The sequence below is a fragment of the Pezoporus flaviventris genome, unplaced genomic scaffold (assembly GCF_033815535.1).
Source record: "Pezoporus flaviventris isolate CSIRO_AGI_PZ_B2104156 unplaced genomic scaffold, CSIRO_AGI_Pfla_v1 ptg000020l, whole genome shotgun sequence".
Classification (NCBI taxonomy): domain Eukaryota; kingdom Metazoa; phylum Chordata; class Aves; order Psittaciformes; family Psittacidae; genus Pezoporus; species Pezoporus flaviventris.
The window spans coordinates 7,667,293-7,690,822 of NW_026892568.1; the positions used below are offsets into that span (position 1 = coordinate 7,667,293).

A 23,530-nucleotide genomic window follows, 5' to 3' on the forward strand; every position below is an offset into this window, starting at 1 on the left:
CAGTGAGGGTGACAGAGCACTGGAACAGGCTGCCCAGGGAGGTTGTGGAGTCTCCTTCCCTGGAGACATTCAAAACCCGCCTGGACTCATTCCTGTGTAACATTATCTAGGTGTTCCTGCTCCGGCAGGGGGATTGGACTAGATGATCTTTCGAGGTCCCTTCCAATCTCTAGCATACTGTGTACTGTGGGTGTAAAATAGAGAGTTTGAGTCCAATTCTCACAGTATTGACCGCTTGCACTAAAGTACAGCTGCTATTTAGACAGGTGGGTTTGAGTGGAGGGTTTGGGCCTGTTAGCAGTTCCTCAAACCATTTAGTCCTCTGGAGGTCCAAAAAGCCTCAGTGTGCACCTTCGCTGTGATGTTCCTTAGCTGCAACTTGTTCCCTTGTGCTTTTTGTGTCACACACTAAAAGATGTTGAAACAGGGCTGGCCAGTGGTTTTCTCAGTGGCTCATTTGGTAAAGAGGGGGACTTTGGAAATAGCTATTACTGTTTCCCTAAGGAAAAACAGGAATTTGATTCTTCATTAGTGAGTAAATATGTTTCTTCTGAGGGCCTCACAGCTGAGGTGTGCTAAGGGACTGCTGTTGTACAGAGCAGCCAAAGGATTGAGAGAGCTCCAAAGTGCTCTTCTCACAGCACTGGTTTCCATAACGTCCTGTCTGAGATGGCAGTGGAATGTGGCAGTGCACATGGCTGTGGACTCATTCCTGAAAAAAAATAAGGGAGATTTAGCTCAGAAGGAGGGAGCTGCAACTGCATTTCTTTTTCCCTTGTTTCTGTGTTGAGACCACTTGCAACCTGGAGACAGGATCATCAGGCTGATATACCAGAGAAATTGGGTGGGTATGGATTCAGGGGATGGGGAAAAAGGCTGTGTTTCCTAAGGGTGGGGCTGTGTGCTGTGTTATGTGGGGCTGAGACTGTGTATGGCAACAGTAGCAGTCCCAGGTACTGGTCACTATGTAGGTCTCCCCACCCCAGGTAAAGTTGTTGAGTCAGAGAGGTGTTTTGTTCCTTATCTGTGTCTTAATGTACAGCTGGTGTCATGCACTCAGGGAAAGCATCACGTACAGAGCTTCTTTTAGTTTCCTTATTGACTTGAAGGCTGCCCTGCCAAGCCAGTTTTTTCTCTATAATGGCAATTTATTTTTTCCAGGAGGAATTCAGGGTCATTTCAGATGGCAGCTGCAATGTGTGGTTGTCAGCTTGAGGGGAGCTGAGCAACTCAACCCAGAAGCCAGTGAGTGTTAAGAAACATCTGCTGCCAGAGGTCTTAGGAGAGCTCTAGCCATATCTCATGCAATCCTTCCCATGGTAAATTCTAGTGCCTTCCCTGTATAGATGTGTTCTGACCGTGGATTGAGCAGAGAAGAGTTGTTAGCGCTGTTTTGGAGGGGCAAAGAGGGGGTTATGCTGTCTCTCCCAGTAGGATGTAGAGCGGAGCAGCCCCTCCACTGCTTTGCACTGCTCCAGCCACTTCCCAACAACGGGTCTCAGTTTCTCAGAAATTGCTTTGCAGGAAGCATTTTTGAGCAGGTGCAGAAGCGAAAGCTCTTTTCTGCGTTCCAGACTTAAAAGGAACAAAGAAGGGACGGTTTGATTGTTCATTATGAAAACCTCTTCCTGTCCAGGTAGGCCTGTCTATATGGGTATTGGGAACACAGACAAGAATGAGTCTCACTGCAGCTGCTCCTCACTAGCAGGTTGCTGAATGCGGTTTTGGTCTGTCTCTGGACTGTTCCCTGGTCTCGAAAGGGGGTCCCCACTTTTTATCTACTGAGAGGTGCTGTTTGCCCTTGTATTGGGTTTGTGTGGCAAGATTTTGATAGCTGGGGGTCTACAGGGATGGCTTCATTGAGAAGCCTCCAGAAGCTTTCCCTGTGTCTGGAGGAGCCAATGCCAACTGGGTCCAAGACTGTCCCGCTGCTGGCCAAGGCTGACCCCACCAGTGACAGTGGTGGCTCCTCTGGGATAACATAGTTCCAAAGGGGAACAAAACCCCACAATATGGTAAATTCAGCCAGAGAGAGCAGCGTGAGAAAATGAGAGGCTGTGGAGTGTCCTGCCCTGGAGATATTCAAGAGCTGGCTGAACACTGTCCTGAGCAGTGTGCTCCCTGTTTGAGCAGGGAGGTTGCACTAGATGCCCTCAGGTGGTCCCTTTCAACCTCAACTGTTGTGTGAAATAACGAAGGCACTGTTTGAAGAAGCCTTAGTAGTCCCCACAAAGAAGATAAGCAGACCACAACATATGTGAAATACTGCAGAACAGCTCCTGGAAGCCTTTGTTCCATGGTCAGAACTCATAAATAACATTTTCTCTATTAAAGAGCAAATATAAAAGTGGCTTGTTGAGATTAATGCTACAGGTATTCACTTTTCAAAGGGCTTTGCCAAGGCTAATGAGCATTATTTTCCTTGTGTTGCAGATGAGTCTGGGAATTAGAGAGGTTTCTTTGGCTGTTGCAATGCATGGAGAAGCAGATTTACTCCTCAGGTGCCCATAAGCATGTTCCTGGAGGGTTTTCTGTCAGGTGTGGTTTTTCCCATGCTCTCCAGCTGCAGAATCCCAGGCAGCAATGCACCCTGCCCTTCCTGCAGCCTGGGAAGAAATGAAAGTGAAAATCCAGTGGTGTTTTAAAGAAAGGAGAAGTCAGTCGGGTGCCTTTTTCTGTGGGATCCAAGTGGCTTCTGCATCTCCTGTGCAGGGCTCTGCAAAAGGAGCTGAATGAACCGGGAGCTGGAAAGGCTGCTCAGGCAGGGAAAGGAAGAGGCACCAAGGCTTCCTCGGCTCCAGACCACTTTTGAGGTATTTGTACTGCCTTCTCCTTTAAGGGGTCCTGTCTTCTAGCCAGTCCTTTCTCTTACAAAATGTTGTTTCCTCTTTTGAAGTCGGCAGTTAAAACAGGCTCTGGGGCAGGAGGGAAATGATCAGTGTGTTTCACGTTTTTGCCATAAAGAAGAATGTGTGTTATTTGTGTGCATGATCTGGCTAAATATAAAATGCCCCATTTTCTGGCCCTGCCTGCCAACTTTCATGCAGTGCTGCCCATCTGAATGCAAACCCCCAACAGCTTCATTAAGTGGCACCCTTTTATGTAAGAGTGAGTGGCACAGAAGGAATGGAATAAATCTCTTAATGCATTTTCATCTTCATGTAATTACCAATAATGTTTCCTTCATCAAATTAACCTGTATTTTTTTCATCTTGCTATGTTTTGTTAGTATCTCCTTTTCCAAACTTGCCTGTCATACTGGCAAAGAAAGGGTAATTTGCCAGGAGCGTTGCAGTAGAAACCTTTGCAACTCTCCCCTCTCCCTGCTTCCAGTAAGAAGCTGTTGCCCAAGCTGGAGCAGACCGTGCATTGTTTTCCCTGTGGTTACTGGTCCACTCCCCAAAGGGAGCTGTGGAAACCCTGGTGGCTCTGGTTCTGAAAACTCAACAGAGAACCAAACCAGAAAGTGTCACTCAGTGAGAATATTTGGTTTAAAAAGTGAGAAATTCAAGCAGTGAAACTGTTCATTCTGTTTGTCTTAATGTGCTGCAAGCAGAACATAAATTGTTGGTAGTGTTTTCTACTAGTTATTGTGGAAAACCTGGTTAAGAGCAGTTGCTGGGAAGGTGTGTACTTACTCTACTCTCAGGATTATTGCAGAGAGATCTCAGTTTAAGCACAGAGTCCTGCCGAGTGCTTTCTGCACCAGCTCGTTGGAACTATGGAAACAAATTGCATCCAGGCTCAACCTGAAAATCGCTGGTTTGCCTCTTCTTGTGTTCTCATCCCCGTTGTGTTTTGCTTTGGTTGGTTGGGTTTTATTACAAAAGCTTGTTGAGAGTTCAGCAGATTCAGCAGCTCAACAAGGTGAAACCAGTAGTGAAAGGAATACAAAAAGTAGCTCTTACGTAAATGCTGCTCCTTTTCGAGGAAAGAACTTGAATGGAAATCAAAATCCATGGGATCCACTGAAGTTCCCTGATTTTTGTTTTGTTGTTTCCTTACTTCCTTCAGTACTATTATTGTTTTCAAGCTGTTGAAACTTGGCTCCTCAAACTCCCTTTGTGGTTGTGTTCCTGCCTTCCCATTTGTTTCCGGGTGGGACCCTCAGCAGCTTGAGACTAGCACAGGTATTAGGGATAAGCGGTTTTAACTTCTGCTCTGCTGGAGACTTCATATGTAATTAGAAATTAATGCCTAAATGCTTTGAAACTTCCTCAAGGTGCTTCTCAGGTAGTGATGTACCAAAAAAAAGTTGGTTTAACGAAGGCTTCAAACTGAAAGCTTCTGGGGGCAGAGCACTTTGTGTTTTCTAGAGCCAAGCTTGTGAGGAAAGTTGAGTGAATTTTCCAGATTTCTTTTTTCCTCTTTTGGATAAGTGAAACTTGGGTTTTCCTGAAACCTGTTTCACAAATTCACGGCAGTTTCATTGAAATGATTGAGGATTCATGGCTGACTAAATCCAGGGTATTTTTTTAAAGAAATAGTGTTTGCTCCTTTAATTTGAGCGATATTTTCCATATCTTTTAAATTGAAAAGTAGAATGCAATTTGACAAAGAATATTTCATCTTAGGGCAAGCAAAACATTCAGCACCAAACATAAAATCATAGAATCATAGAATAGTTTGGGTTGGAAAAGACCTTAATATCATGCAGTTCCAACCCCCATGCCATGGGCAGGGACACCTCACACTAAACCATGGCACCCAAGGCTCTGTCCAACCTGGCCTTGAACATCACCAGGGATGAAGCAGTCACAACCTCCCTGGGCAACCCATTCCAGTGCCTCACCACCCTAACAGGAAAGAATTTCCTCCTTATATCCAATCTAAACTTCCCCTGTTTAAGTTTTAACCCGTTACCCCTTGTCCTATCACTACAGTCCCTAATGAAGAGTCCCTCCCCAGCATCCCTATAGCCCCCCTTCAGATACTGGAAGCTGCTCTGAGGTCTCCACGCAGCCTTCTCTTCTCCAGGCTGAGCAGCCCCAACTTTCTCAGCCTATCTTCATACAGGAGGTGCTCCAGTCCCTGATCATCTTCCTTATCTAATTGTTTTGTGTGTTTTGAAAGTGACAGCAAGTCAAGATGTTATTTGTTGCATGTATTTACTGAGTGGTGTGTGCAAAGCCTCTGCCCAGAGGAGCCTGGAGGGCCTGGACATGGAGCCTCCTGCCCACAGGAGGCTCAGGAGGATTTACCTTTCCCTGCAGAAACACCTTTCCCTGCAGTTGTCTTTTGCTGTGTTTGACCCAGAGATAGAAAGGTTTGCAAGCCTGGTATTGCCAAAACCCGTCTCAGTATCGTAGCAGATAAGCAGCATGAGCACTTCTTTGCCTGCATTCCAGTTCTCTTGGCTAGTAGAAGCTTTACAGCACTTGGAAATTGTTTTCTAGGAAGATAATAAGGAGAGATAAGAATGCTGAATACTGCATTTTCTGTCCAAACAGGGAGATAACTGAGGGAGGAGCCTGGTGAGGCTGCCATGGGATCCTGGAGGATGTAGGAGAGCATCCAATGCTGCTGGTGATGAACACCCAGGGCAGGCCGATGGGTTTAGCCCACTTCATGCAGCTGTGTTTCCTGCTTCTAACCATTGCATCTTCCTGTCCAAGTGAGTCTCCTTGTTTGACGTCTGTGCTTTTCACTGCACGTTAATAGGTATTAACTTAATAAGCTATTAAGCTTATTAACTGTTATTAGAAAGCTCAGTTATGTCCAGTTAAAAATAAAGCTACAAAACCAGTAAGGGGAGAAAAGGAAATAAGGAGGTGAAGGCTGATTCATTTGACCTGTCACAATCACCTAACTTGGAGGGGTGACTTTCTGGTTCTGTCTGAAGTCAGATGAGGTGAGTCCTCTCTCAAAGAACTCTCATTCAGACTCTCCTGAGCTCTCTCCTGAGCGAGAGTCTGAATGAGTAAACCCCTTTTTCAGCTCTCAGCACCCAGTGCTAGCATATTCCAGCACTTCAGCCAGGCTGCTGGTGCAGTTTGGCTTAGCTGTGAAACTGTTGCCTGCAGGAATACTGAGCCGAATCTGTGACAGTGACTTGGGACACTGCATGTAGTCTGGCAGCTCAACTGTGATCTTCCTTGGTCATAGGTTCTGGATGTCTGCTGGAGATATCCCTAAGATTGTGCCAAGGAGTTTTGGAAGGAAAGCAAATAAGAATGGATGAGTCATCTGAGCCTGTCTGGGCATAGGACCTCCTTGCTCAGCAGGGGAAATGTCTTTCAGCTCACTTCCCAAGCTGCTACCAGTGGCAGCAGTGGAGGAATTATGTCATGCTTCTATTGAATTGTCCATTGGCAGACAGCATCCCTTAAACCATGACTGGGTTTGCCCACCCATTGTCTAACACTGAAATTCTGGGGAGAAAACTGGTAGAAAAGAATTTTTCTTTGGTTTCTCCTGTAGGTATTGCCATGGCCAGTGATGACCCTGCAAAGGGGACACAAGACTCTTCCTTTGGCAAAACAAATGTGACGGTCTATCACTGTGAGAGCAATGTATGCGAATCAAGCAATGACAAAGACTGTGCAAAAATCGGTGAAACACAAAATAAGACATTTTCAAATGAAATAATTCAGTTGGTGACCAGTGACACGCAGATCACCATGTGCTTTCATCGAGGAAATACGATTCCTGAAGGAGTTTATGCAGTCTTCTGGGAGAAAGACATGGGAGCGGGACACTCATGTGGCATCCTGAGTTACAAAGGTATGCTCTGCTGGGAACCTGGCTATACACTAATGGAGGACATGTTTTGGTTATGAAACTGAACTGTTGTGTATTTAAGCAGACAGCAAGGCACAGGAGTAAGCAACTTCTGAAAATTAATTCCTTTCGTGATAAAGTCGTTGAGTCATTCACAAAAATGAATTCAGTTCTCTCAGGTCAAACAGTGCTTAAAATACACTAGGAGCAATTCCGAGAGATGCGGGTCAGGGAGGAAGCTGGAGGAAGCTGTTTCTCCCGTAAGCAGAAAAGGTAAAAGGTGTAAGTATTAATAGTTCCCCTAGATGGCCCCCGCGGTACAGAGCCGGCAGCGGTGCGCGGTACATGCACCGGGTTGTTTGCCTGACCAGCGGTTCGGTCACGCTGTAAGCCGGTATCACAATGAACCTTCCCTTAAATTCACATGCTGAGCTTGATGTGCTGTGGCATGGAATATCCCTTTGACTCGCTTCGGTCAGGTGTCCTGGCTCTGCTTCCTCCCTGCTTCTTGTGTCCCTCTTCACTGGCAGAGCGCGAGAGACTGCAAAGTCCTTCATCAGGGTTAAGTGCTACTGAGCAACAAGTGGTGTGTAACCAGCGTTGTTCTCAGACTAAAGCCAAAGTACAGCACTGTACAGCTGCTAGAAAGAAAATTAACTCTCCCAGCCAAAACCAGCACAGTAGGAAGGAGTTTCCAAGAATCTCTTAGAAGAGGAGTAAGTTGTATAGAGCCCAGTGGGGACAGGCTGGGTGAGAGATGCGCTCTGGGGTCTGAGATTTACCCAGCTGCTGGTCTTGCTTGTTCCTCTTTTTTGATTCCTGTGGGTAAATGGGGGTTGCAAGGTTTTGTTATCATTTGAATGGATTTTAATTGCAGAAAGGTAATGAGACACTTTTTACAAATATTTTGTTGGTTTTATTATGTGTGAAAACTTTTTTGCTTTCTCCAAATTTGAGGATTTCCATTATTGGCTCCCAGAACAATTCACAGTTTAAGGGAAAAGAAAAGCTAACTGTTAATTTGAACAGTTGGTGAATTAAACATGGTTGCAAGAATCTCCAACTACTTGTGGTAAATGGAGGGCCCGCCTGTGTTCTAGCCTTTTTAACCCTCGATTGAAGAGCTTATAAATGATCCATCTTTATAACTAAAACTTCTTCTGTCTTTCGGCTTTCTTGGAAAATGGGTCGGGTACCATCATTACAGAGGAGGTTAAAATTTGCTGCAAAACAAGCACAAACCTCTCAGTGCCCAACCATACCTTGAGGTGCTACACTGAAGTGTTGAAGGAGGAACCCAGAAAATCAACAACTACCATCGCTGGTGAGGGAAATCAAGGTAATAGCTTCATGTATGTGTTTGCCTTTTACTTTGAGGGAGTTTTGCCTGGACAGCTGTGAACAGAGTTTCACATGGGTGGCATGGGGAGATGTACTGAACCTTCGTACCTTGGACCCACACATGCTGTAGCCATCCAAACTCAAAGACTTTCCACTAGGCCCTGTAGGTGCCCAGTCCTGGACTTACGTATCCATAGCTACAGGTTTCTGTGACTGTAGCGGTGTAGCTGTAGATACAGGGATGCTGAGGGGTCATGATGGCTGTGCAACAAGTTTCCAAGAATTCCACTTAACAGTAAGTGATAAATGAGACTTCACCTCTAGACTAAGAGGGCATTTGTCACATACAGGTATTTTGGTATCCAAATTTCTTTCACTGTAGAAATCCCTAGCATCTTCCTTAGGTTATGGACAAACAGGGCATCTTTGCTTGAGACCAGTAAACACTATTTAGTCTCTTCTGGAAACAGCCCTTAGTAAGGGTATGGCTTTTCTTCACTCTTTGCTCTGATGTTTGTTTGGTGAGGTTTTTTTTGGTTTTGGCTAGGGGGTTGTTTCTTTTTTTTTGTAATTTTTGAATGTTTGCTGGATGATTCTATGATTTCTCTTCCAAATTGGACCAGTATTAAAGCAAGCTTTCTAGATATTTGTATGTTTAAATTCCCGTGCATTGAAGTGCTTTAAAAATGGTCAAAATGGATTTCCCATGTGGCCTTTTAACCCACCACTAAGGATGGATTTTGTCCCTTTTCATTTTGTTTTTTTTCAGTTGAGATGGAGGTTCAAAGGTACCTGTTGTGGTGGGGAGTCAAGGATTAGCTTCAAATGTTAATAGCCATTATTTTGTTACAGGCATCTTCATTGATGTGAGATGATATTAAAATACCCTAAGCCAGAGGCTGTTTGTTCTCTCATTCATCAGTTCCTTTTCTCATAGTCAGCTTTTGCAGAAGCACCAGCCCCAGTTCTCCCTAGGTGCTGCTTCTGAGGCAGGCTTATTTCTTGGCACACCTGTTTGAGTCACATGGACTTTATTTTCTTCTGCTCTCCAGATAATCCTCAGTATTTGGTCACTGAAAAGAGCAACGTTGGCATCATCACCACAGTAACAATTCTTGTGCTTTGTGCAGCAGCAGCTCTGGCAACATGTTGTGTGCTACAGAAAAGAAACGGTACAGTCTGACAAAATGTGATGCTTCCTATGGGTAACATGCCTTGCAAGCAGTGCTGGTAGTAGAAGCAGCATACAGGGTTTTCTTTCTGGATCTCATTTCCATAACAAGTTGTTAAATTATATTCATTGTGAAGGGGAGGCTGGGCTAGCAGCTGGTAGGAATTCCACCACTGCATTTGCTGCCGTGACACAGGACCCAGTCAGCTGCTTTACTGAGAAAAATAAGCACAGAATACATTTCCTCATTGCTACAGTTACCCATCTAAGTGACTGCCCTGCTCAGCCTTACCCCTATGGGATCCAGCTCCTTGGAGCGGGCTCAGACTGCAACATTGCTGTGCAGCTTTCCCTGCAGAGACGTATCCCGGCCAGGAGACTGCTGATATCCAGACATGGACTGACAGGTCCTTTAGGTGGAAGGTTCCCACTCACAGCTCTGCCTGATAAAGAGCCAATTTAAATTTAAGAAAGGATATTTTCCTAAATGCATCCAAGTGGGGAGTTTGTTTTACAAAGTAATATGCATGGAAAGGGGGCCAACAAGAGACTTTTGACAAAAGCATGTGGCAATGGCTTTAAACTCGAAAGGGGGAGACTGAGATGAGCTCTTAGGCAGAAGCTCTTGCCTGTGAGGGTGCTGAGGTGCTGGCACAGGGTGCCCAGAGAAGCTGTGGCTGCCCCATCCCTGGCAGTGTTCAAGGCCAGGTTGGACACAGGGGCTTGGAGCAAGCTGCTCTAGTGGAAGGGGTCCCTGCCCGTGGCAGGGGTTGGAACTGGGTGAGCTTTAAGGTTACTTCCCACCCAAACCATTCTATGAAAGGGCTGGGATAGGCTCCGTGGAGTGAATAAGGAGTCATGTGAGTAAAATCACTTGGAAATACCTGCCTTTTGCTCTTCCTTCCCCCACACCACAGAGACTGCAATATTCTTAAAGTGAGATGATATTAAACCTCCTCATACTTCAGAACAGTTGTACTACAGTAGAGTATAGAACTTGAGATCCAGCTGTGCTGTCATGTGGCAAAGGATCAGACCTGCCATATGTGGTGGGGTTTCGTACAGGTTCACAAGGCCTGTGAATCTCTTGGAGATGGACACCAGTGAGTTGCTCAGGCATTTCAGATACATATCCACTGGGGAAAAACAACTGCAAATTTGTTAGTTTTAATTCTTCTAAGTAAATCTTTGCTAATGCCGGTACTTTACCTTTTTGCTGTTGTTGTTTTTTCTAGGAACTGTCATAGTGCTTCGTCAGACCTCATGGTAAGATTTGATTTTAATCAAACTACATTTAATTATGTTAAATGGTGAAATCACATTACTAGAGTGGCAGGAGGGTGGTCAGTGAAAGACTAGATATGTTGACTAGGACCGTGTTCAGCGGATGCCCATTTCCTCCCTGCATCAAGTCTGAGTCAATAGATTTTAGCTCATGAGTTTGCAGTGGTTCCACTACTCATGTGTTGATCATGTGCACGCTTCTATAGACACCCCTTGACATACAGCTTCCTCCTGTATCTTATAACCAACCTGGCACCAGGGTTTATGAGACAATGTGTAATGCCAGAAGCTGAGACATCTCTTAATTCCCGAACTAGTCCATCCTGTAAAAATAAATGGTGGGTTCTTTTTCTTTTTAGGAGAAAACAATTAAACAATTAAATTTCTAAGTCTGAATTTGTTTAAGGTTAAATTGTTGGTCAGAATTCAGTTAAAGCTTAAGATTTTTGTCTTGTGCTCCCTTTCTAGTGAATGGAGTGAAATAGCTGTCTTGAGAAGATGATTCATCTCACCTTAAAATGGTTTTAAGATGAAACAGGTGAATTACCTTGTGAAGGTGCCTCCCTGGCAACTCTAAAGGAAGCCAATGGGAACAAGCCGAGATGTTTGAACATCTACAGTTGGACAAAACACAAGGATGCCTGAGAAAAATGAGTTGCACAAGTGTTTGCAAAACTCAATAAAGATAACACTAGTCTCACTGCAGTTGTTACAGTAAGATGTATTAATGGATATATTAGTGTGACAGGTAAAACATTTCCCACTAGTGGTTTCTGTGAGGTCCTGCCCTGGGGTGTAACACTGGGTGATGATCCAGGCCTGTCCTAGAGCCTCTCTGAGGCAAAGGCTGCTGGGCCACAGCAAGCAGGGCAGGGTTTCAGCAGAGATGCCATGAACTTGCTGGGCAATGGAGGTGCAATCCTGTTACCTTTCAGATTTCCAAGCCAAAATACAGACAATTGGATTGTAATTCTTATTGAAATCAACCTGTGCCTTTGGCCTCACATATTTTTCCTTCAATTCTGCAGCTGTTAGAAGACTCGGGAGTGGCTTCTGACAGTTACAGCCTCACACCTATTGGAAAAGCATCCACAAATGAGAATAGCAGGTTTGGTGCTAGCAGCACACTTCTCAGTAGCATCATACAGCATCCAGCTCAAGAAGCTCATTTTGTGAGAGACCTCATGGCAGTTTTCATGAATGTTCCGTCACGAAATCCATATGTTCAGCGAATACCCTTCAGCCACAGTTGTCCAGCTTCAGGCTTTCACGAGCAATACAAGAAGCTCCCTGGATCTCCCATCCCGTCCTGGTGCTTCGCTGAGGACAGCAGGTGCTGCAAGATGTGTGCTGGGCTCAGCAGCCCAGGTGTAAACCAGCTGAATTCTGTCAATGGTTTGCATGACTGAAATGATCAGTCCATGTGAAATTCTGCAGAGAACTGTATCTGTGCTCAGGCAGGTTTTGCTGAACCTTGAGGCGGATGCTCACTGCGTGTCTTCCATTTCATAATGTGATAGCACACCCATAGGTCTTTATTGTTTTTAACTCCCAGGTGATCTCTAGATCAAAAAAAGAACCTCTTACAATCCCTGCATCTGAAGACAGGTTTAGGTATGCTGTGTGCAGGCAGTGTGTGATGAATGCTGCACTTCAGGGATCCCCATTTCGTAGTTGAAATGGTTTATCATTCACACTTGGTTCAGTTAAATCTCCAAAAGTTTATTACACCTAACCTAGCTTCAGGCTTCTCCTGGGTTCAGCTGTAGCAGTTTTTTCTCCTTCCTAGTAGCAGGTGCAGTGCTGTGTTTTAGACTTTACCCTAAGAACAGCGCTGATAACACTCTGATGTTTTAAGTTGTTGCTCAGTAATGCTTACCCCGATCAAGGACTTTTCAGTCTCATGCTCTGTCAGTGAGGAGGGGCACAGGAAGCTGGGAGGTAGCAGAGCCAAGAGCCAGGACACCTGACCCAAAGCAGCCAAAGGGGTATTCCATATCACAGCAAGCCATGCCCAGTATAGAAACTGGGGGGAGTCACCTGGAAGGCCCAGATCACTGCTTGGGTCGGGCTGGGTATCAGTCAGTGGATGGTGAGCAATTGCTTTCTCCTCCTTGTTATTTCCCATATCATTATTACTGTTGGTGGTAGCAGTAGTGGGTTTGTGTTACACCTTAGTTACTGGACTGTTCTTAACCCATGGGGTTTACATTCTTTCCATTCTCCTCCCCATGCCGCCCAGAACTGGGGGGAAGGAGGAGAGGAATGAGTGAGCGGCTGCATGGTTCTGAGTTACCTGTCAAGCTTAAACCATGACAAGGCTTTTGGGCAAAAAGGAGCAGCAGCACGACTGGAAAAGCAGGTCTGTGTAACAGTGTGAACACTTGTGGAATCACTTTTACATAGTTTAATTACCCATAAACCTGTAGCTGAAACTTCCAGCAGGAAATCTCAAAGGATGTGGGTTGTCATGTGACTCTCGAAATTTGCTACGATCAAATCTAAAGGGAAAAGTTCATAATGAAAGACATCCAAAAATATGTTATTAATTAATGTCAGAAATGCAGAAAAACCGCTGTGCTTCAATTTGTTTCTTGTTTGGCACAGCGGACGAGTGCTGTTAGGAGGTGGTTTTCCCTCCCCAGTGGAGGCTTTACACTCATGCTGATCTGAGATACCCTTTTAACTCAGCTGTCAGCTTATTTGTTGGATTTTGTCTTTCTAGTTTTAATGTGGTGGAATGCAGGCAAAACATCATGAAGAGATGGCAATCCCCAGCTATTCAAAGGCTTTTAGGTATTTACTGATTATGTTTTGATCCAGTTAAAATAACTTCTTCATGTTATGTTATTATGTTCCATCATGAAGAATGTGATAGTATAGTTATTCAGTAAGCCAGAGCTAAGGTTGCCCATAAAGAATCCAGACTGTACAAGAATTTAGAGGTAGAAGGAAAAGACTTTCCCTCTTTACACAGCACCTTAACACAGAACAGGGCTGCTGCAACTTTTCAATGGAGTAGAGCTGAGTCTAAAAGGAGTGAGTGAGGAAGAGGTTTTTTGGGGTAAAAGACATCCTTTTTGGAGGTGATAACATATCAGCTGCTATAGGCTGGGAAAGGAGCACTCAAAATGGGTATAGGCCTTTCAGTTTTTGGCCGCACTGTAGGTATCACAAATGCTTTAGATTCTGCTTCCCTCTGCTGTAAATTGTTGCTGTGGGTGCCTTCGAGGAAGTGCCGATTGCTCCAGCGTACGCAGTCAAGCTGCATGCCGAGATTCTGGAGATTTCCAGTGATGCACACATTGTTTTCCTACACCTAGAAAAATCCTGTCTTCAAATTGAAGGCTGTGGCAGTGTGGTGCACGATGTCACGGACTCCATGGGGCTACGGAATTGTTTCTTTGACGAAGTCTCTTGATTATATACTTTAAGCTTACAAGGGCGTTATGAGGAAGAACCAATAAAACCCCGCCGCACAAATATTCCTCTACATGTTACTCAGTTACCATTTTTCTAACCATTTCCTTGTTACTGTTGCTAGCTGATACATGCTTTAGAGGTAGCAATCTGTGTTATTGCTTAAGCAGTCATCGCTCTCACAGATTATGTTTCTTTTATGACCACATAGTGGTTAAGCACAAGGTATCTTCTGCTCCCAGAACTTCCTATTTGAAACAGTCTATGAGGAACAAACATTATTTTTCTCCTTGGTCCACTTATGCCAGCACTTTGTGGTTAGCCTCGCATGTGCAGCTGTGTTCTGTTCTAAAGATGGTCCTCAACATGGCAGCTCTTTTGTATGGTCTATGTATACACACAAACGTGTGTGTATAGAAAAACCTCTGGGTGTGTGTATCTGGTGTTCAAATTGCTGGCTGACACTGGGTGGTTTTGGTCTAAACTCAGATTTTGAGTTGTTTGGAAAAGGGACAAAATGATATTTGAGAACTCACATGGTATTAATTTGAGGGATTCAGGTTTAATGATGTGCAGATTTGATTTCTACTCTTTAGCACCGGTTGGGGCCAGAGAGCTGATCAGTCACACTCCTTATGGCTCACTCAAGCACATTTTCATTTTGGTTTCTTCTTTCTACTGATGATTGCACAGATTGTGATATTCAGAGGCATCGATGCCAGCTGTTTCACTTTGCCCCTCCTGAACTGTATTGTGCTGTTAGACACCAATTATCCCACCTCTCAGGAGGAACAGCTTTAAAAATCTACAATATTTGTTCTGGGAAGCTGCACTGTGTTGTTCTGCAATATACAAATATAGGAAAATAGTTGTTTATGAAAAAAGATGGCTCTGGCTCGCCAAACGCCATCATTTGGTATTTGTAATTTCATTTTAATGTTTGTTTTTTTTTTTATTTGTGTTGTTATTCTATTCACAATGAAACAACTTAAAACCTCACTATTCATTGGTAACCCTCTGTTGATGTGTCGTTACTTGGTATGTTAATCTCTTTTACAAAGCATCACCATTAGATGATTCACAAACTCATAATCCAGTACTACTGTCATGATTCGCTTAAATATTACTAAAGCAAAGACAGGGAGTAAGAGATATCTGCTTTTGTGTCCAGTCGTGAGCCTCTCTAGGGCTAATTGAAGGGTCATTTCACAGCCTGCCTGAACTCTGTTTCCTTTACAATGACTGATGGAATGCCTAAGCTTCCAAGCATTCAAGAAACTCTTTGGGAATGCACCCCTTTCCTGACGTCTTCACACAGAGAACAAAGCAAGAGGAGTTTTTCAGCACATCGGGGAGAGAGCAGGAGCCACATGTGAACTGTGGCAGAGACTCCCTGGTTACCAGCTGTCATGCTGCAGACACTACAGAATGTGTCATTAAATGTGAAGGCAGGAGGCATGTGAAGAGGTACAAGAATTTAAGGTTTATCTGAAGTAAGGGAACATCTCTCAGCTACTCGCTCTTTACAAAGCCAAGACATTTGCACCAACCAGCCAGTGGGAAAACTGACCACTGAACTGATTGTACCGAGCGTCTACATTTCCAGCAGGGACCCAACTGGGAGATCATTGCCTGAGTTGAACACTGTGAAGAGCAGCTTCGAGCTTATTTTTCCTCAGTTGATTGTAAAGGGCAGGTAAGTGCTCACTACAGAGCACTGTTTAAAGTCCTGCCCTCAGGGTTGGGGGTTGTTCAGTAGTAGGAAACCGTGGGTGTTTTAAGTGTGAAGTCAAAACCAAGGTGCACCTCTGGAGAGAAATCTCCCCCCACCCTCCATCACATTCATTATCATACTAAACTGAAAGCCGCACATTGCTAAACTGCCTTCAGTAAACAGCTGGTGTAGCTGGAAGAAAAGAAGGCAGTTGTGGCTTACAGCACTTTGGGTCTTGCTCTCATCAGTGAGACAATAGAGAACAAGTAAAAAGACCCTTGAAAATGCCATGGATATGTCTCCTAACTGCATTGCTCTTTCTTCTGCACCTCCCGTGCTTCCCTGGCCAGAACGGTATGTACAGCACAGATGCTCTTGCACTTCACAAGTCTAAATCTTTTCTTTTCTTTCCTACCTTCCGCTCCGCCTTGGTCTGTCTCAAGCAGGTTCCTGGCAAATTCACCAGCAGCAAAAGAGAGGTGGAACCTTGGGAAACATTCTGTGAAATCATCGGATGAGATTTTAGAAAACAGCTTAAAAATTGTGTAATCTGAACTTTTCTACAGAGAGGTTGTGCACTGTGGAAGCAGTGCATTCCCCAGGGATTCCCCCAGCTGTGGGAATTACTGGGAAATTTCCCAGAATTCGCAGTAATGAACTGAGTCTGTATTGCTAAGGTTGACAGGGGAGCCCACTACTGGATAGAAATGAGTATTGATATATACTAGAGACAAAATTATTGAAGCCTTACCAGAAATATCCAATGCTAAATATTGTTGTAGCTATTGAGAGTACAGGCTGGAGGCAGTAAAACTGGTGAGAATATTTTGCCCTTTTTTCGTTAATGTTTGTTGAAGGGACAATACTGATTTGTGCATCAGGATGATGGAGATGGATTTCCTGGGCTTTCCTTCCCCATTTGTAAAGGCTGAGTGCTCTGTACTTCTCCAGCTTTCTCCATAACCCTTTTTCTCTGCTGCTCTGGAAGGTAATTGCTGACAACTCCTGGGTTGCCTTAGTTCCTTCTTTAGGTGTTGTAGGAGGAATGTCTGATGAGGTCAGATTGACCGACTGTATCAAAATTCCATGATCTGGTCTTTCTGTGCTTGTTCCTTTATTAAAACTAATTGTTTTAAGTATGTAGGGATCCTTAATTTGCTTGTCAACAGTGAGTAATTCTCCCTTTTCTAGACTATGTTTGTCCTAGATATGCAATACTCTACATTTCATTGGCCTGCCCTTGCTTTTTAATGTCATTTCTTTTAGGTGTTTCCTGTTTGATCCCTCTGTTCCTTGCTGTTCATTGCATGAGTACTTACTGGTCAGATTCTTTTGCTCTCAAGGTCATTTGGGGACTCAAAGGGTCTCATTACATATTTTTATACCTTTGTTTCTTACCATAGGCTGGAATTGCACCTTCTGCAATTCTCTTCCTAAGAGGCGACATTATCCACTTGACTGATGCTGCTAAAGCCTCCTTTCTTTTTGTTTTTTGAAGTGTAGTTTTCTTCCATTCTCTGCTATTTTTTGATACTTTTGTATTCCAGACTTTGCTCCAATTATTGGGCTGAGTTCAATGAAGCTTGTATTTTGAGAATTAATGGGATCATACTGGAAGCTACAGAGCAGACTAAATATTTTTAATGAGTAACAAGCCTCTTTTTTTGCTGAGGCATGAAAATGTTGAATTCCACAGGTCAACAGGCATGAAAGGCACTATCGGCTTCAGGGCAGCCAAGAGACGATGGGTGCACAATAGCAAGGGCAAGGTCCAGTCTCAAACAGCAGTTCTGCTGACGGACTAGTTTTGGAAACTACTCTGATATTAAGAATAGATTGAGAAGAACACTGATATTACAATTCCAATTTCATTTCTTATTTTTAGGTGGAGAAAATGAAGAGTCAACAGACATTATCAGTGTTCACGAAGGAGAAACCATCAGCATAACTTGTTCAATTAAAGGTTCAGAAAATGAAGTGGGAACATACTTGACAACTAGCATACAGCCTGTCAATGTGGTATATGTTTCCAAGCAGAATACTTCATATATCCTTCCTGCTTTGGCTAACCGCACCAAGTACTCAAAGGAAGGAAGCAATCTCAGGATAACTCTGCACAATGTACAGGAATCGGATTCTAATATCTATCAATGCAGTACATATGTTAAAACCAAAAGCTATCACAAAAAGCTGTTTGGGAAGACAACCATAGTAGTGGTAAAAGGTACTGCACCTTTTCTGTCATGAACTAATAAATATAGCTATATATTTGAAATCAAAGATTGAAAGAAAGCATAATGGGAGAGAGAGTCTGACAGGACTTTCCCCATGTCTGCTCAGGTAATGTACTGGTTTAAAGGAAACTGTGAGTCTGTTCTGTGAACAGATGAAGAAAACACTTTAGATAGAACAGTACCAAGAAAACCCCCAGAACATCAATCCACAACAAATTTAACCCTAGCTATGGGTTTTCACATGAGTCATAGGTTGCTGCAGCAGTTTGGAAACGGCGAGGACAGTCAGCTCTTTCCAAAACAATCTTTCCAGTCTCTATGAATAACTAGGAGACAATGAGCTGGTTTTTGGCAGTGATTTTTACTAATGTCTTTTTCTTTTTATTATTACATCTTACGGGAAAAATTCAAAACAACTGGGAAGTTGGTGCTAGTCAGGGTTTGCAAGCTGGGCATCAGTGGATAAAGGGATGTGGGGTTTTTCTCTTCTTACCAAACAGTTGATGATGGGCACGAGTGCTCCTTTTGCCCACGTTTCTGATTAGAGATTTTTCCCTCTTTAAATCTTTTTATTGTAAGAGGGTTGTGTCCCCAGTATTCTCTTTGGCAGCTAGGTCCTCTACATCCCTGCCCTGCTGATGAGAGCCTCTAAACTGCTACAGCTTCACCAGAAATCGCAGGGTTTTCTTACTTTCCTGTCCCCAGGGCATGCAAAACATAATTGATTGCGGGGCCAGTAACAGCCATTTGTATCTATGAAGAGTTATCCTGTCCTTCCTTAGGTTTCCCTTCTCAAACTTTTTGACTGTTTTCTCACATGAATTCCATCTTGTTGATTATGTACTGTTTCTCCAAATTATTTTATTAAATTACCTTGTATCTCTTTGGGATTCTGCCCCTTTTCTCTATAATGTTTGCCGCCTTCCCAGAATTACCTTTTGTACAAATGTGATGAATTCTGTCTTCAGTCCCTCATCCACATTAGTTAATGTCAGAAGGGATGGGGCTTGTCCTCAGAGGAACTCGGTGAAACTTGTCTTCCCAGCTGGACAGCAAGCCATTAATAACTGCTTTTTGGAGAACACTTTCAACACTCATGGGACCCACACTGTATGATTTCACCCAGATCAATGGTCTCCAGATCTTGCTGTATCTTAATCTCATGTGAGAGAGCAGGCAATAACCCATTTCTCAAAGGCAAGCTGATGTAGCTGTATTCCCTTAGAAGAGTTCAGTACAAAAGATACGTATTTTGTAGGCAGGTGGAGACCTTTTACAACCAGGTAAACGTGTTTGATCCATCCTACTTTCAGCAAAAGCATGCCAGGTGGCTCGCGAGGCACGCCTAAGGGTTGCCTCTAAAGAAATAATTTCACCTAAATTTCTGTGGTCGTTTTTTTCTGTCCTTGACTTCTGTGTTTAAATCACTGTATTTAATAGTTCAACTGTACGGTGTTAAGTATGTGGTAGCCATTAATCTCTCTTGTTCTTAGGTAAACCCAGTGGGATTGTTGAACAGGCACCGCTGTATGTGAATCCTCAGCAAGGCCAATCTGTCAGCATTACCTGTGCATTGAAAGCCTCACGTGAAGATGAAAGGATCTACTACTTGCTCAAAACTCACATGCAGCCTGAACCAGTGCTGTATGTTTCGAGTCAGAATACTTCCACTGTTTTTCCTGCTTTTGCCAATCGCTTGGAGTATTCGAAGGAAGGGGAGAAAATCGTGATAACTCTACACAACCTATGCAGAAATGACAGCGACATATATGTATGTGCTGGAGTGGTGAAAAACTCTTCTTTCCTCTCAGTGAATAGAAGTGGCACCATGATGCTGATTAAAGGTATCCTTTTACTTGTTCAATTGTAAAAGACTGTAGGCAGGTTGTAAGACAAAAGCTGGACCTAAAGCTTGCAGAACCTTAGTGAGGACAGGGGAAGCACTAATCCATGGCTAGACTTCTTCCAGTACCTGGGGAAGCTTGGAGAGTGTGCTCAGACTCCTCTACCCTGTTGTCCTAGGACACAGCCAAGCACTATGTTCCTACCTGCCTTGTGCAACCAGAGGGGAATTACAAAAGAAAAGAGTTGCTACAATCCTGCATCTTAAAAATAAACCAAGTTCAGAATCAGATAACAAACATTCCATTGTGTCTGTGAATAAGCCGTCACTTTTAGGGAATTAATTGGTATTTTTAGCATCAGTTCTTTGACCTTCATGTGACATAAATGTCTTTTAGAAACCATTCTCTATAGTGACTCTGTGTTTCAAAATAGCTCATGCTAGGGAGTATGGAACAAGTCCTCAGGCACTTACTTAAAGTACCACAGATAATAGCAGAGACGATCTCACACACCCTTATTACACACTGAGCACTCTGGGAGCATGATCCAAAGAGAGGGGTGGTTTTTTTTTCTGCAGGATAGTGGTGTAACCGTTTGCTATACAAAGACAAACCCAGCAATATAGTGCTTGGTTTTGACCTTACCAGTGTCGTTTAACCCTGTGCACTGGGCTGTGATGAGATCTTTGGGTAATTAAAATAAGCTTTACACAGGCCCTAAGAGTTGCAGAGGATTTGTCTTCAGTCTGCAAAAAAGGCTGTACTCTCACTCTGTGCTGCTGGGCCATAACTGGTGCAAGGGTTCAGTAATGTGGATTGGGGAAAGCAGCATCTGCACATCAAGGAAGCATCGTGATTACCGGTATTATGTTATTCAGAGATGGATTAATCGAGCTTTTAACCCTTTCCACCAGCACCGTTGTGCTCAGTGTACACACTTCAGATCACAGTAGCCTCCTCCTCCTGTTATTCTGCTTGCAAACCTAGCTGTTTGCTGTAACTCCTATATACTCCTGGCCAAACCCTCAGCACTGTTTCCTGTTTCATTTTCTGTTTCCATTACAAGTGTGTGGTCCTACTTCTGATCAGTGCTATAGAAGCTACCACCTTTGTAGAGTGCTTCTCACTGACCTCCCCCTGCCATGCCATCCCTAGAAAAGCACAGAGAATAGCAGTAGGCAATAATAATGGGATGACAAATGTGGCTCTGTAGCTTGCTGTTGATAATTGATTTTTTGCTGACCAGTGAATAATATTTTATTCATACCAAAAATAGAATTCTACCTCTTCATATTTATAACACTGATATAATTTTACATGCAGAAGGAGAGCAGGCAGACTGCGAGAAATGTTCCTGGCTCATCTATGTTCTTATCACCATGGTCACTCTCCTGTTTTCCGTGCTGATGTGCTGCACCTTGTACCGTGTTGATGTAAGTTGTTGTGGTGCCAAAGCAAAACCGAATCCAGGTGCAGTGAATAGGTGCTTTTGATATTCTTTGTAAACAGTGACAGCCAAGCAAACATTTGATAAACCTTAAGAATCATGGCTTTCTGTTGTCTCCTCTTTGCCCTTGGTTAATGTCTCCTAGCTGTAAGCTCTTGGCAGTAAAGACTGTGTCGTCTTATGTTTCTGTAACTCTTAGTAAATGAGATACTGTTTGCCTTTTGAGACCAAGCCTCACAGTCAATAACACAGCCATGTGTTTGCACGTATTTCCCCGAACAGAGCACCTCATTATTCTGTTTCGCTGCTTTGTTTTGTTAGTTGGGAATGGGACTGTGCACACTAACCTTGTATTAGACGTAAAGAGGATGTTTGGAGGAGAGCACAGCATCATGCCTGAAAGTTGCTGTAGGAGAACAATTTTACGCTGTCCTAGAAGAAAGGCCAGCAAGATTTTTTTGCCTTTACTGGTGTTATTTACACTCATATCGTGCAGCCAGTGCCCAGAAACTGTCTCTTCTACATCCTTCTGCTCTATAAAAATGACCCAAAATTGACAGAGTATGGCTCACAGACCAGACCCTTATCTTGTCCCTTCACTTCAGCACTGCTAAAACCCAGTGGTATAACATCATTCTTGCAAAGCCAAGAGGCCTTTTGGGAACTGTCCCTTGTGTAACCAGTAACAAACTAAGGATATTCCTTATTTGTGCTGGGGCCAAAGCTGCGCCCAGCTCTTGAAGGAACTTTTGGTGAAATTACATCAGACTGACAATAGACAGTTAAATAAATAGGTTGACAATTTCCACCTATGGTCTAAGCCCTCACTGGCTGATGAGAGGCAGCTGGAAAGTACATTTCCATTTCAGACAGATGGACTCTGAGGTGTAAACTGACTCCTTGGTCAGAGTCTGTTCAAGTTCGGTGCTGAATGGCTCTTCGGTTTGTTTTGCAGGTGAAGAAGTATTTCCAGAACAACCCCCCAAATACAGTGTACGAAGACATGTCTTACAGTGTTAGACAACACACCTCGCGGACAACCAACGCTTACTCCATTGACAATTAAGCTTCTGCCAGCTGGGACCATGCATGGATCAACCATTCCTTTACAGGTCTCCCTCAGAGCTGCCTTAGCAACCTGATGTGGTAGCTGAACTGAAAAAATGCTGTCACTTACCTTCTTCAGAGGAAAGAAAAACCTGCCTCATTTCCAAAGCTTTTTCTGGTTTTTGATCACTTGTAATTTCGGTTTTTTTTTTGGTTAATGTATATAAAATGTACAGAAATGCAGGTACCCTGCACATGTGTTTGCAGTTTAGGATGGAATGCAGTGTTTTTTGGACTATACTTTCTGGCTGGAGGCAACATATGGACTCATTTCTTTGACTGATCAATAACCTTTTCAGGGAAGGTGGGATAGATGATGGAGAGGCCTGGCTCTGAGCTTTGTAACTGCTCAGAAAGACTGTAAGATGCAATGGATCCACATATGCGCGGATTGTAGTTCTCTTGTGAATCCTCATGGGTCTGCCGGAGAGCTCAGGTAGTGAAAACTACTCAAGAGTTACAGCAGAGAAATCTGTTCTCAAGAGACCTCAGACACGTTGTGGCAGAGCGTGGTACGAGTGAGGTGCTGCCTGTGTGGGAGATGCTTACGCAGAGAACATAATGGCTGGATTTCAAATTACGGCCTTTGTCAGAGATACTGGTGTGATTGCTGCGGGTCTTGGTGTGGTTGACATGCAAAAGGACCAGACTTGGGGCATGGGGGCATTATGGGGCAGCAGGAATATTAGTGATGTGCTGGTGTTGTCTCAAACTCCAGAGCGTTTAGGACTATACAGCTGAATGCATTTCTCCAGGTCAGTGAGCCTACACAGTGCAGTACAAGGTGAGCTGATCTGAGATAAAGCCAATGCCTGCACTCCACGCTGGGTGCGGGTAAGTCAGATCCAAATCTCTTAAAAAGGAATTTATCAAAGCCATCAGTCAGGTGGGAACTAAGTTTGGCTTAGTAATGGCTTAGGACAGGTCGCTATGATGAGCTTAACTCTCCTCTAGCTAAACAAAGGCTACAGCTTTCTCTGGGGTGCCTTGGTTTTACAAAGCTGTGTCTGCTGCAGAGAGTCAATAGTTTGCATACCCAGAGGAATATCAGATTGCGCTGTCCCGAGGCAGGATCGAGGGCTTGACGTGTGATTCCTGGGGACAGGCTGACACTGGGATTTTTCTTTACTGATGTATTTGTTTAGATTTTAGGGATTAGGGCTGGTTTGCCATTGATGAGAGCTGGAGCGGAGCCAGGCACAGGGGATTCCCCCTCTCCGAGGTGAGCTCTGCTGAGATTCCAGCTCG

At 43.9% G+C, this 23,530-nt stretch overlaps 1 protein-coding gene and 1 long non-coding RNA gene across 3 annotated transcripts; both read left to right on the plus strand.

Annotated features, from left to right (window-relative positions):
- Positions 1-2,603: 2,603 nt before the first annotated feature.
- Positions 2,604-6,755, plus strand: LOC133270428 (uncharacterized). The gene is made up of 3 exons (XR_009743769.1): positions 2,604-2,813; positions 5,451-5,614; positions 6,421-6,755. It is a non-coding gene; the product is annotated as an uncharacterized LOC133270428 (long non-coding RNA).
- Positions 6,756-15,611: 8,856 nt separating this feature from the next.
- Positions 15,612-22,842, plus strand: CD7 (CD7 molecule). Of its 2 annotated transcripts, XM_061455568.1 has the most exons (5): positions 15,612-16,004; positions 17,536-17,874; positions 19,378-19,728; positions 21,052-21,161; positions 22,131-22,842. In XM_061455568.1, exons 1-5 carry the CDS (start codon positions 15,935-15,937, stop codon positions 22,239-22,241), a joined length of 981 nt encoding a protein of 326 aa, XP_061311552.1. In that variant the 5' UTR covers positions 15,612-15,934; the 3' UTR covers positions 22,242-22,842. The 2 variants fall into 2 exon arrangements, with proteins under 2 accessions (XP_061311552.1, XP_061311554.1); XM_061455570.1 differs by lacking the exon at positions 22,131-22,842 and having other exon boundaries at positions 19,378-19,694.
- Positions 22,843-23,530: the final 688 nt, after the last annotated feature.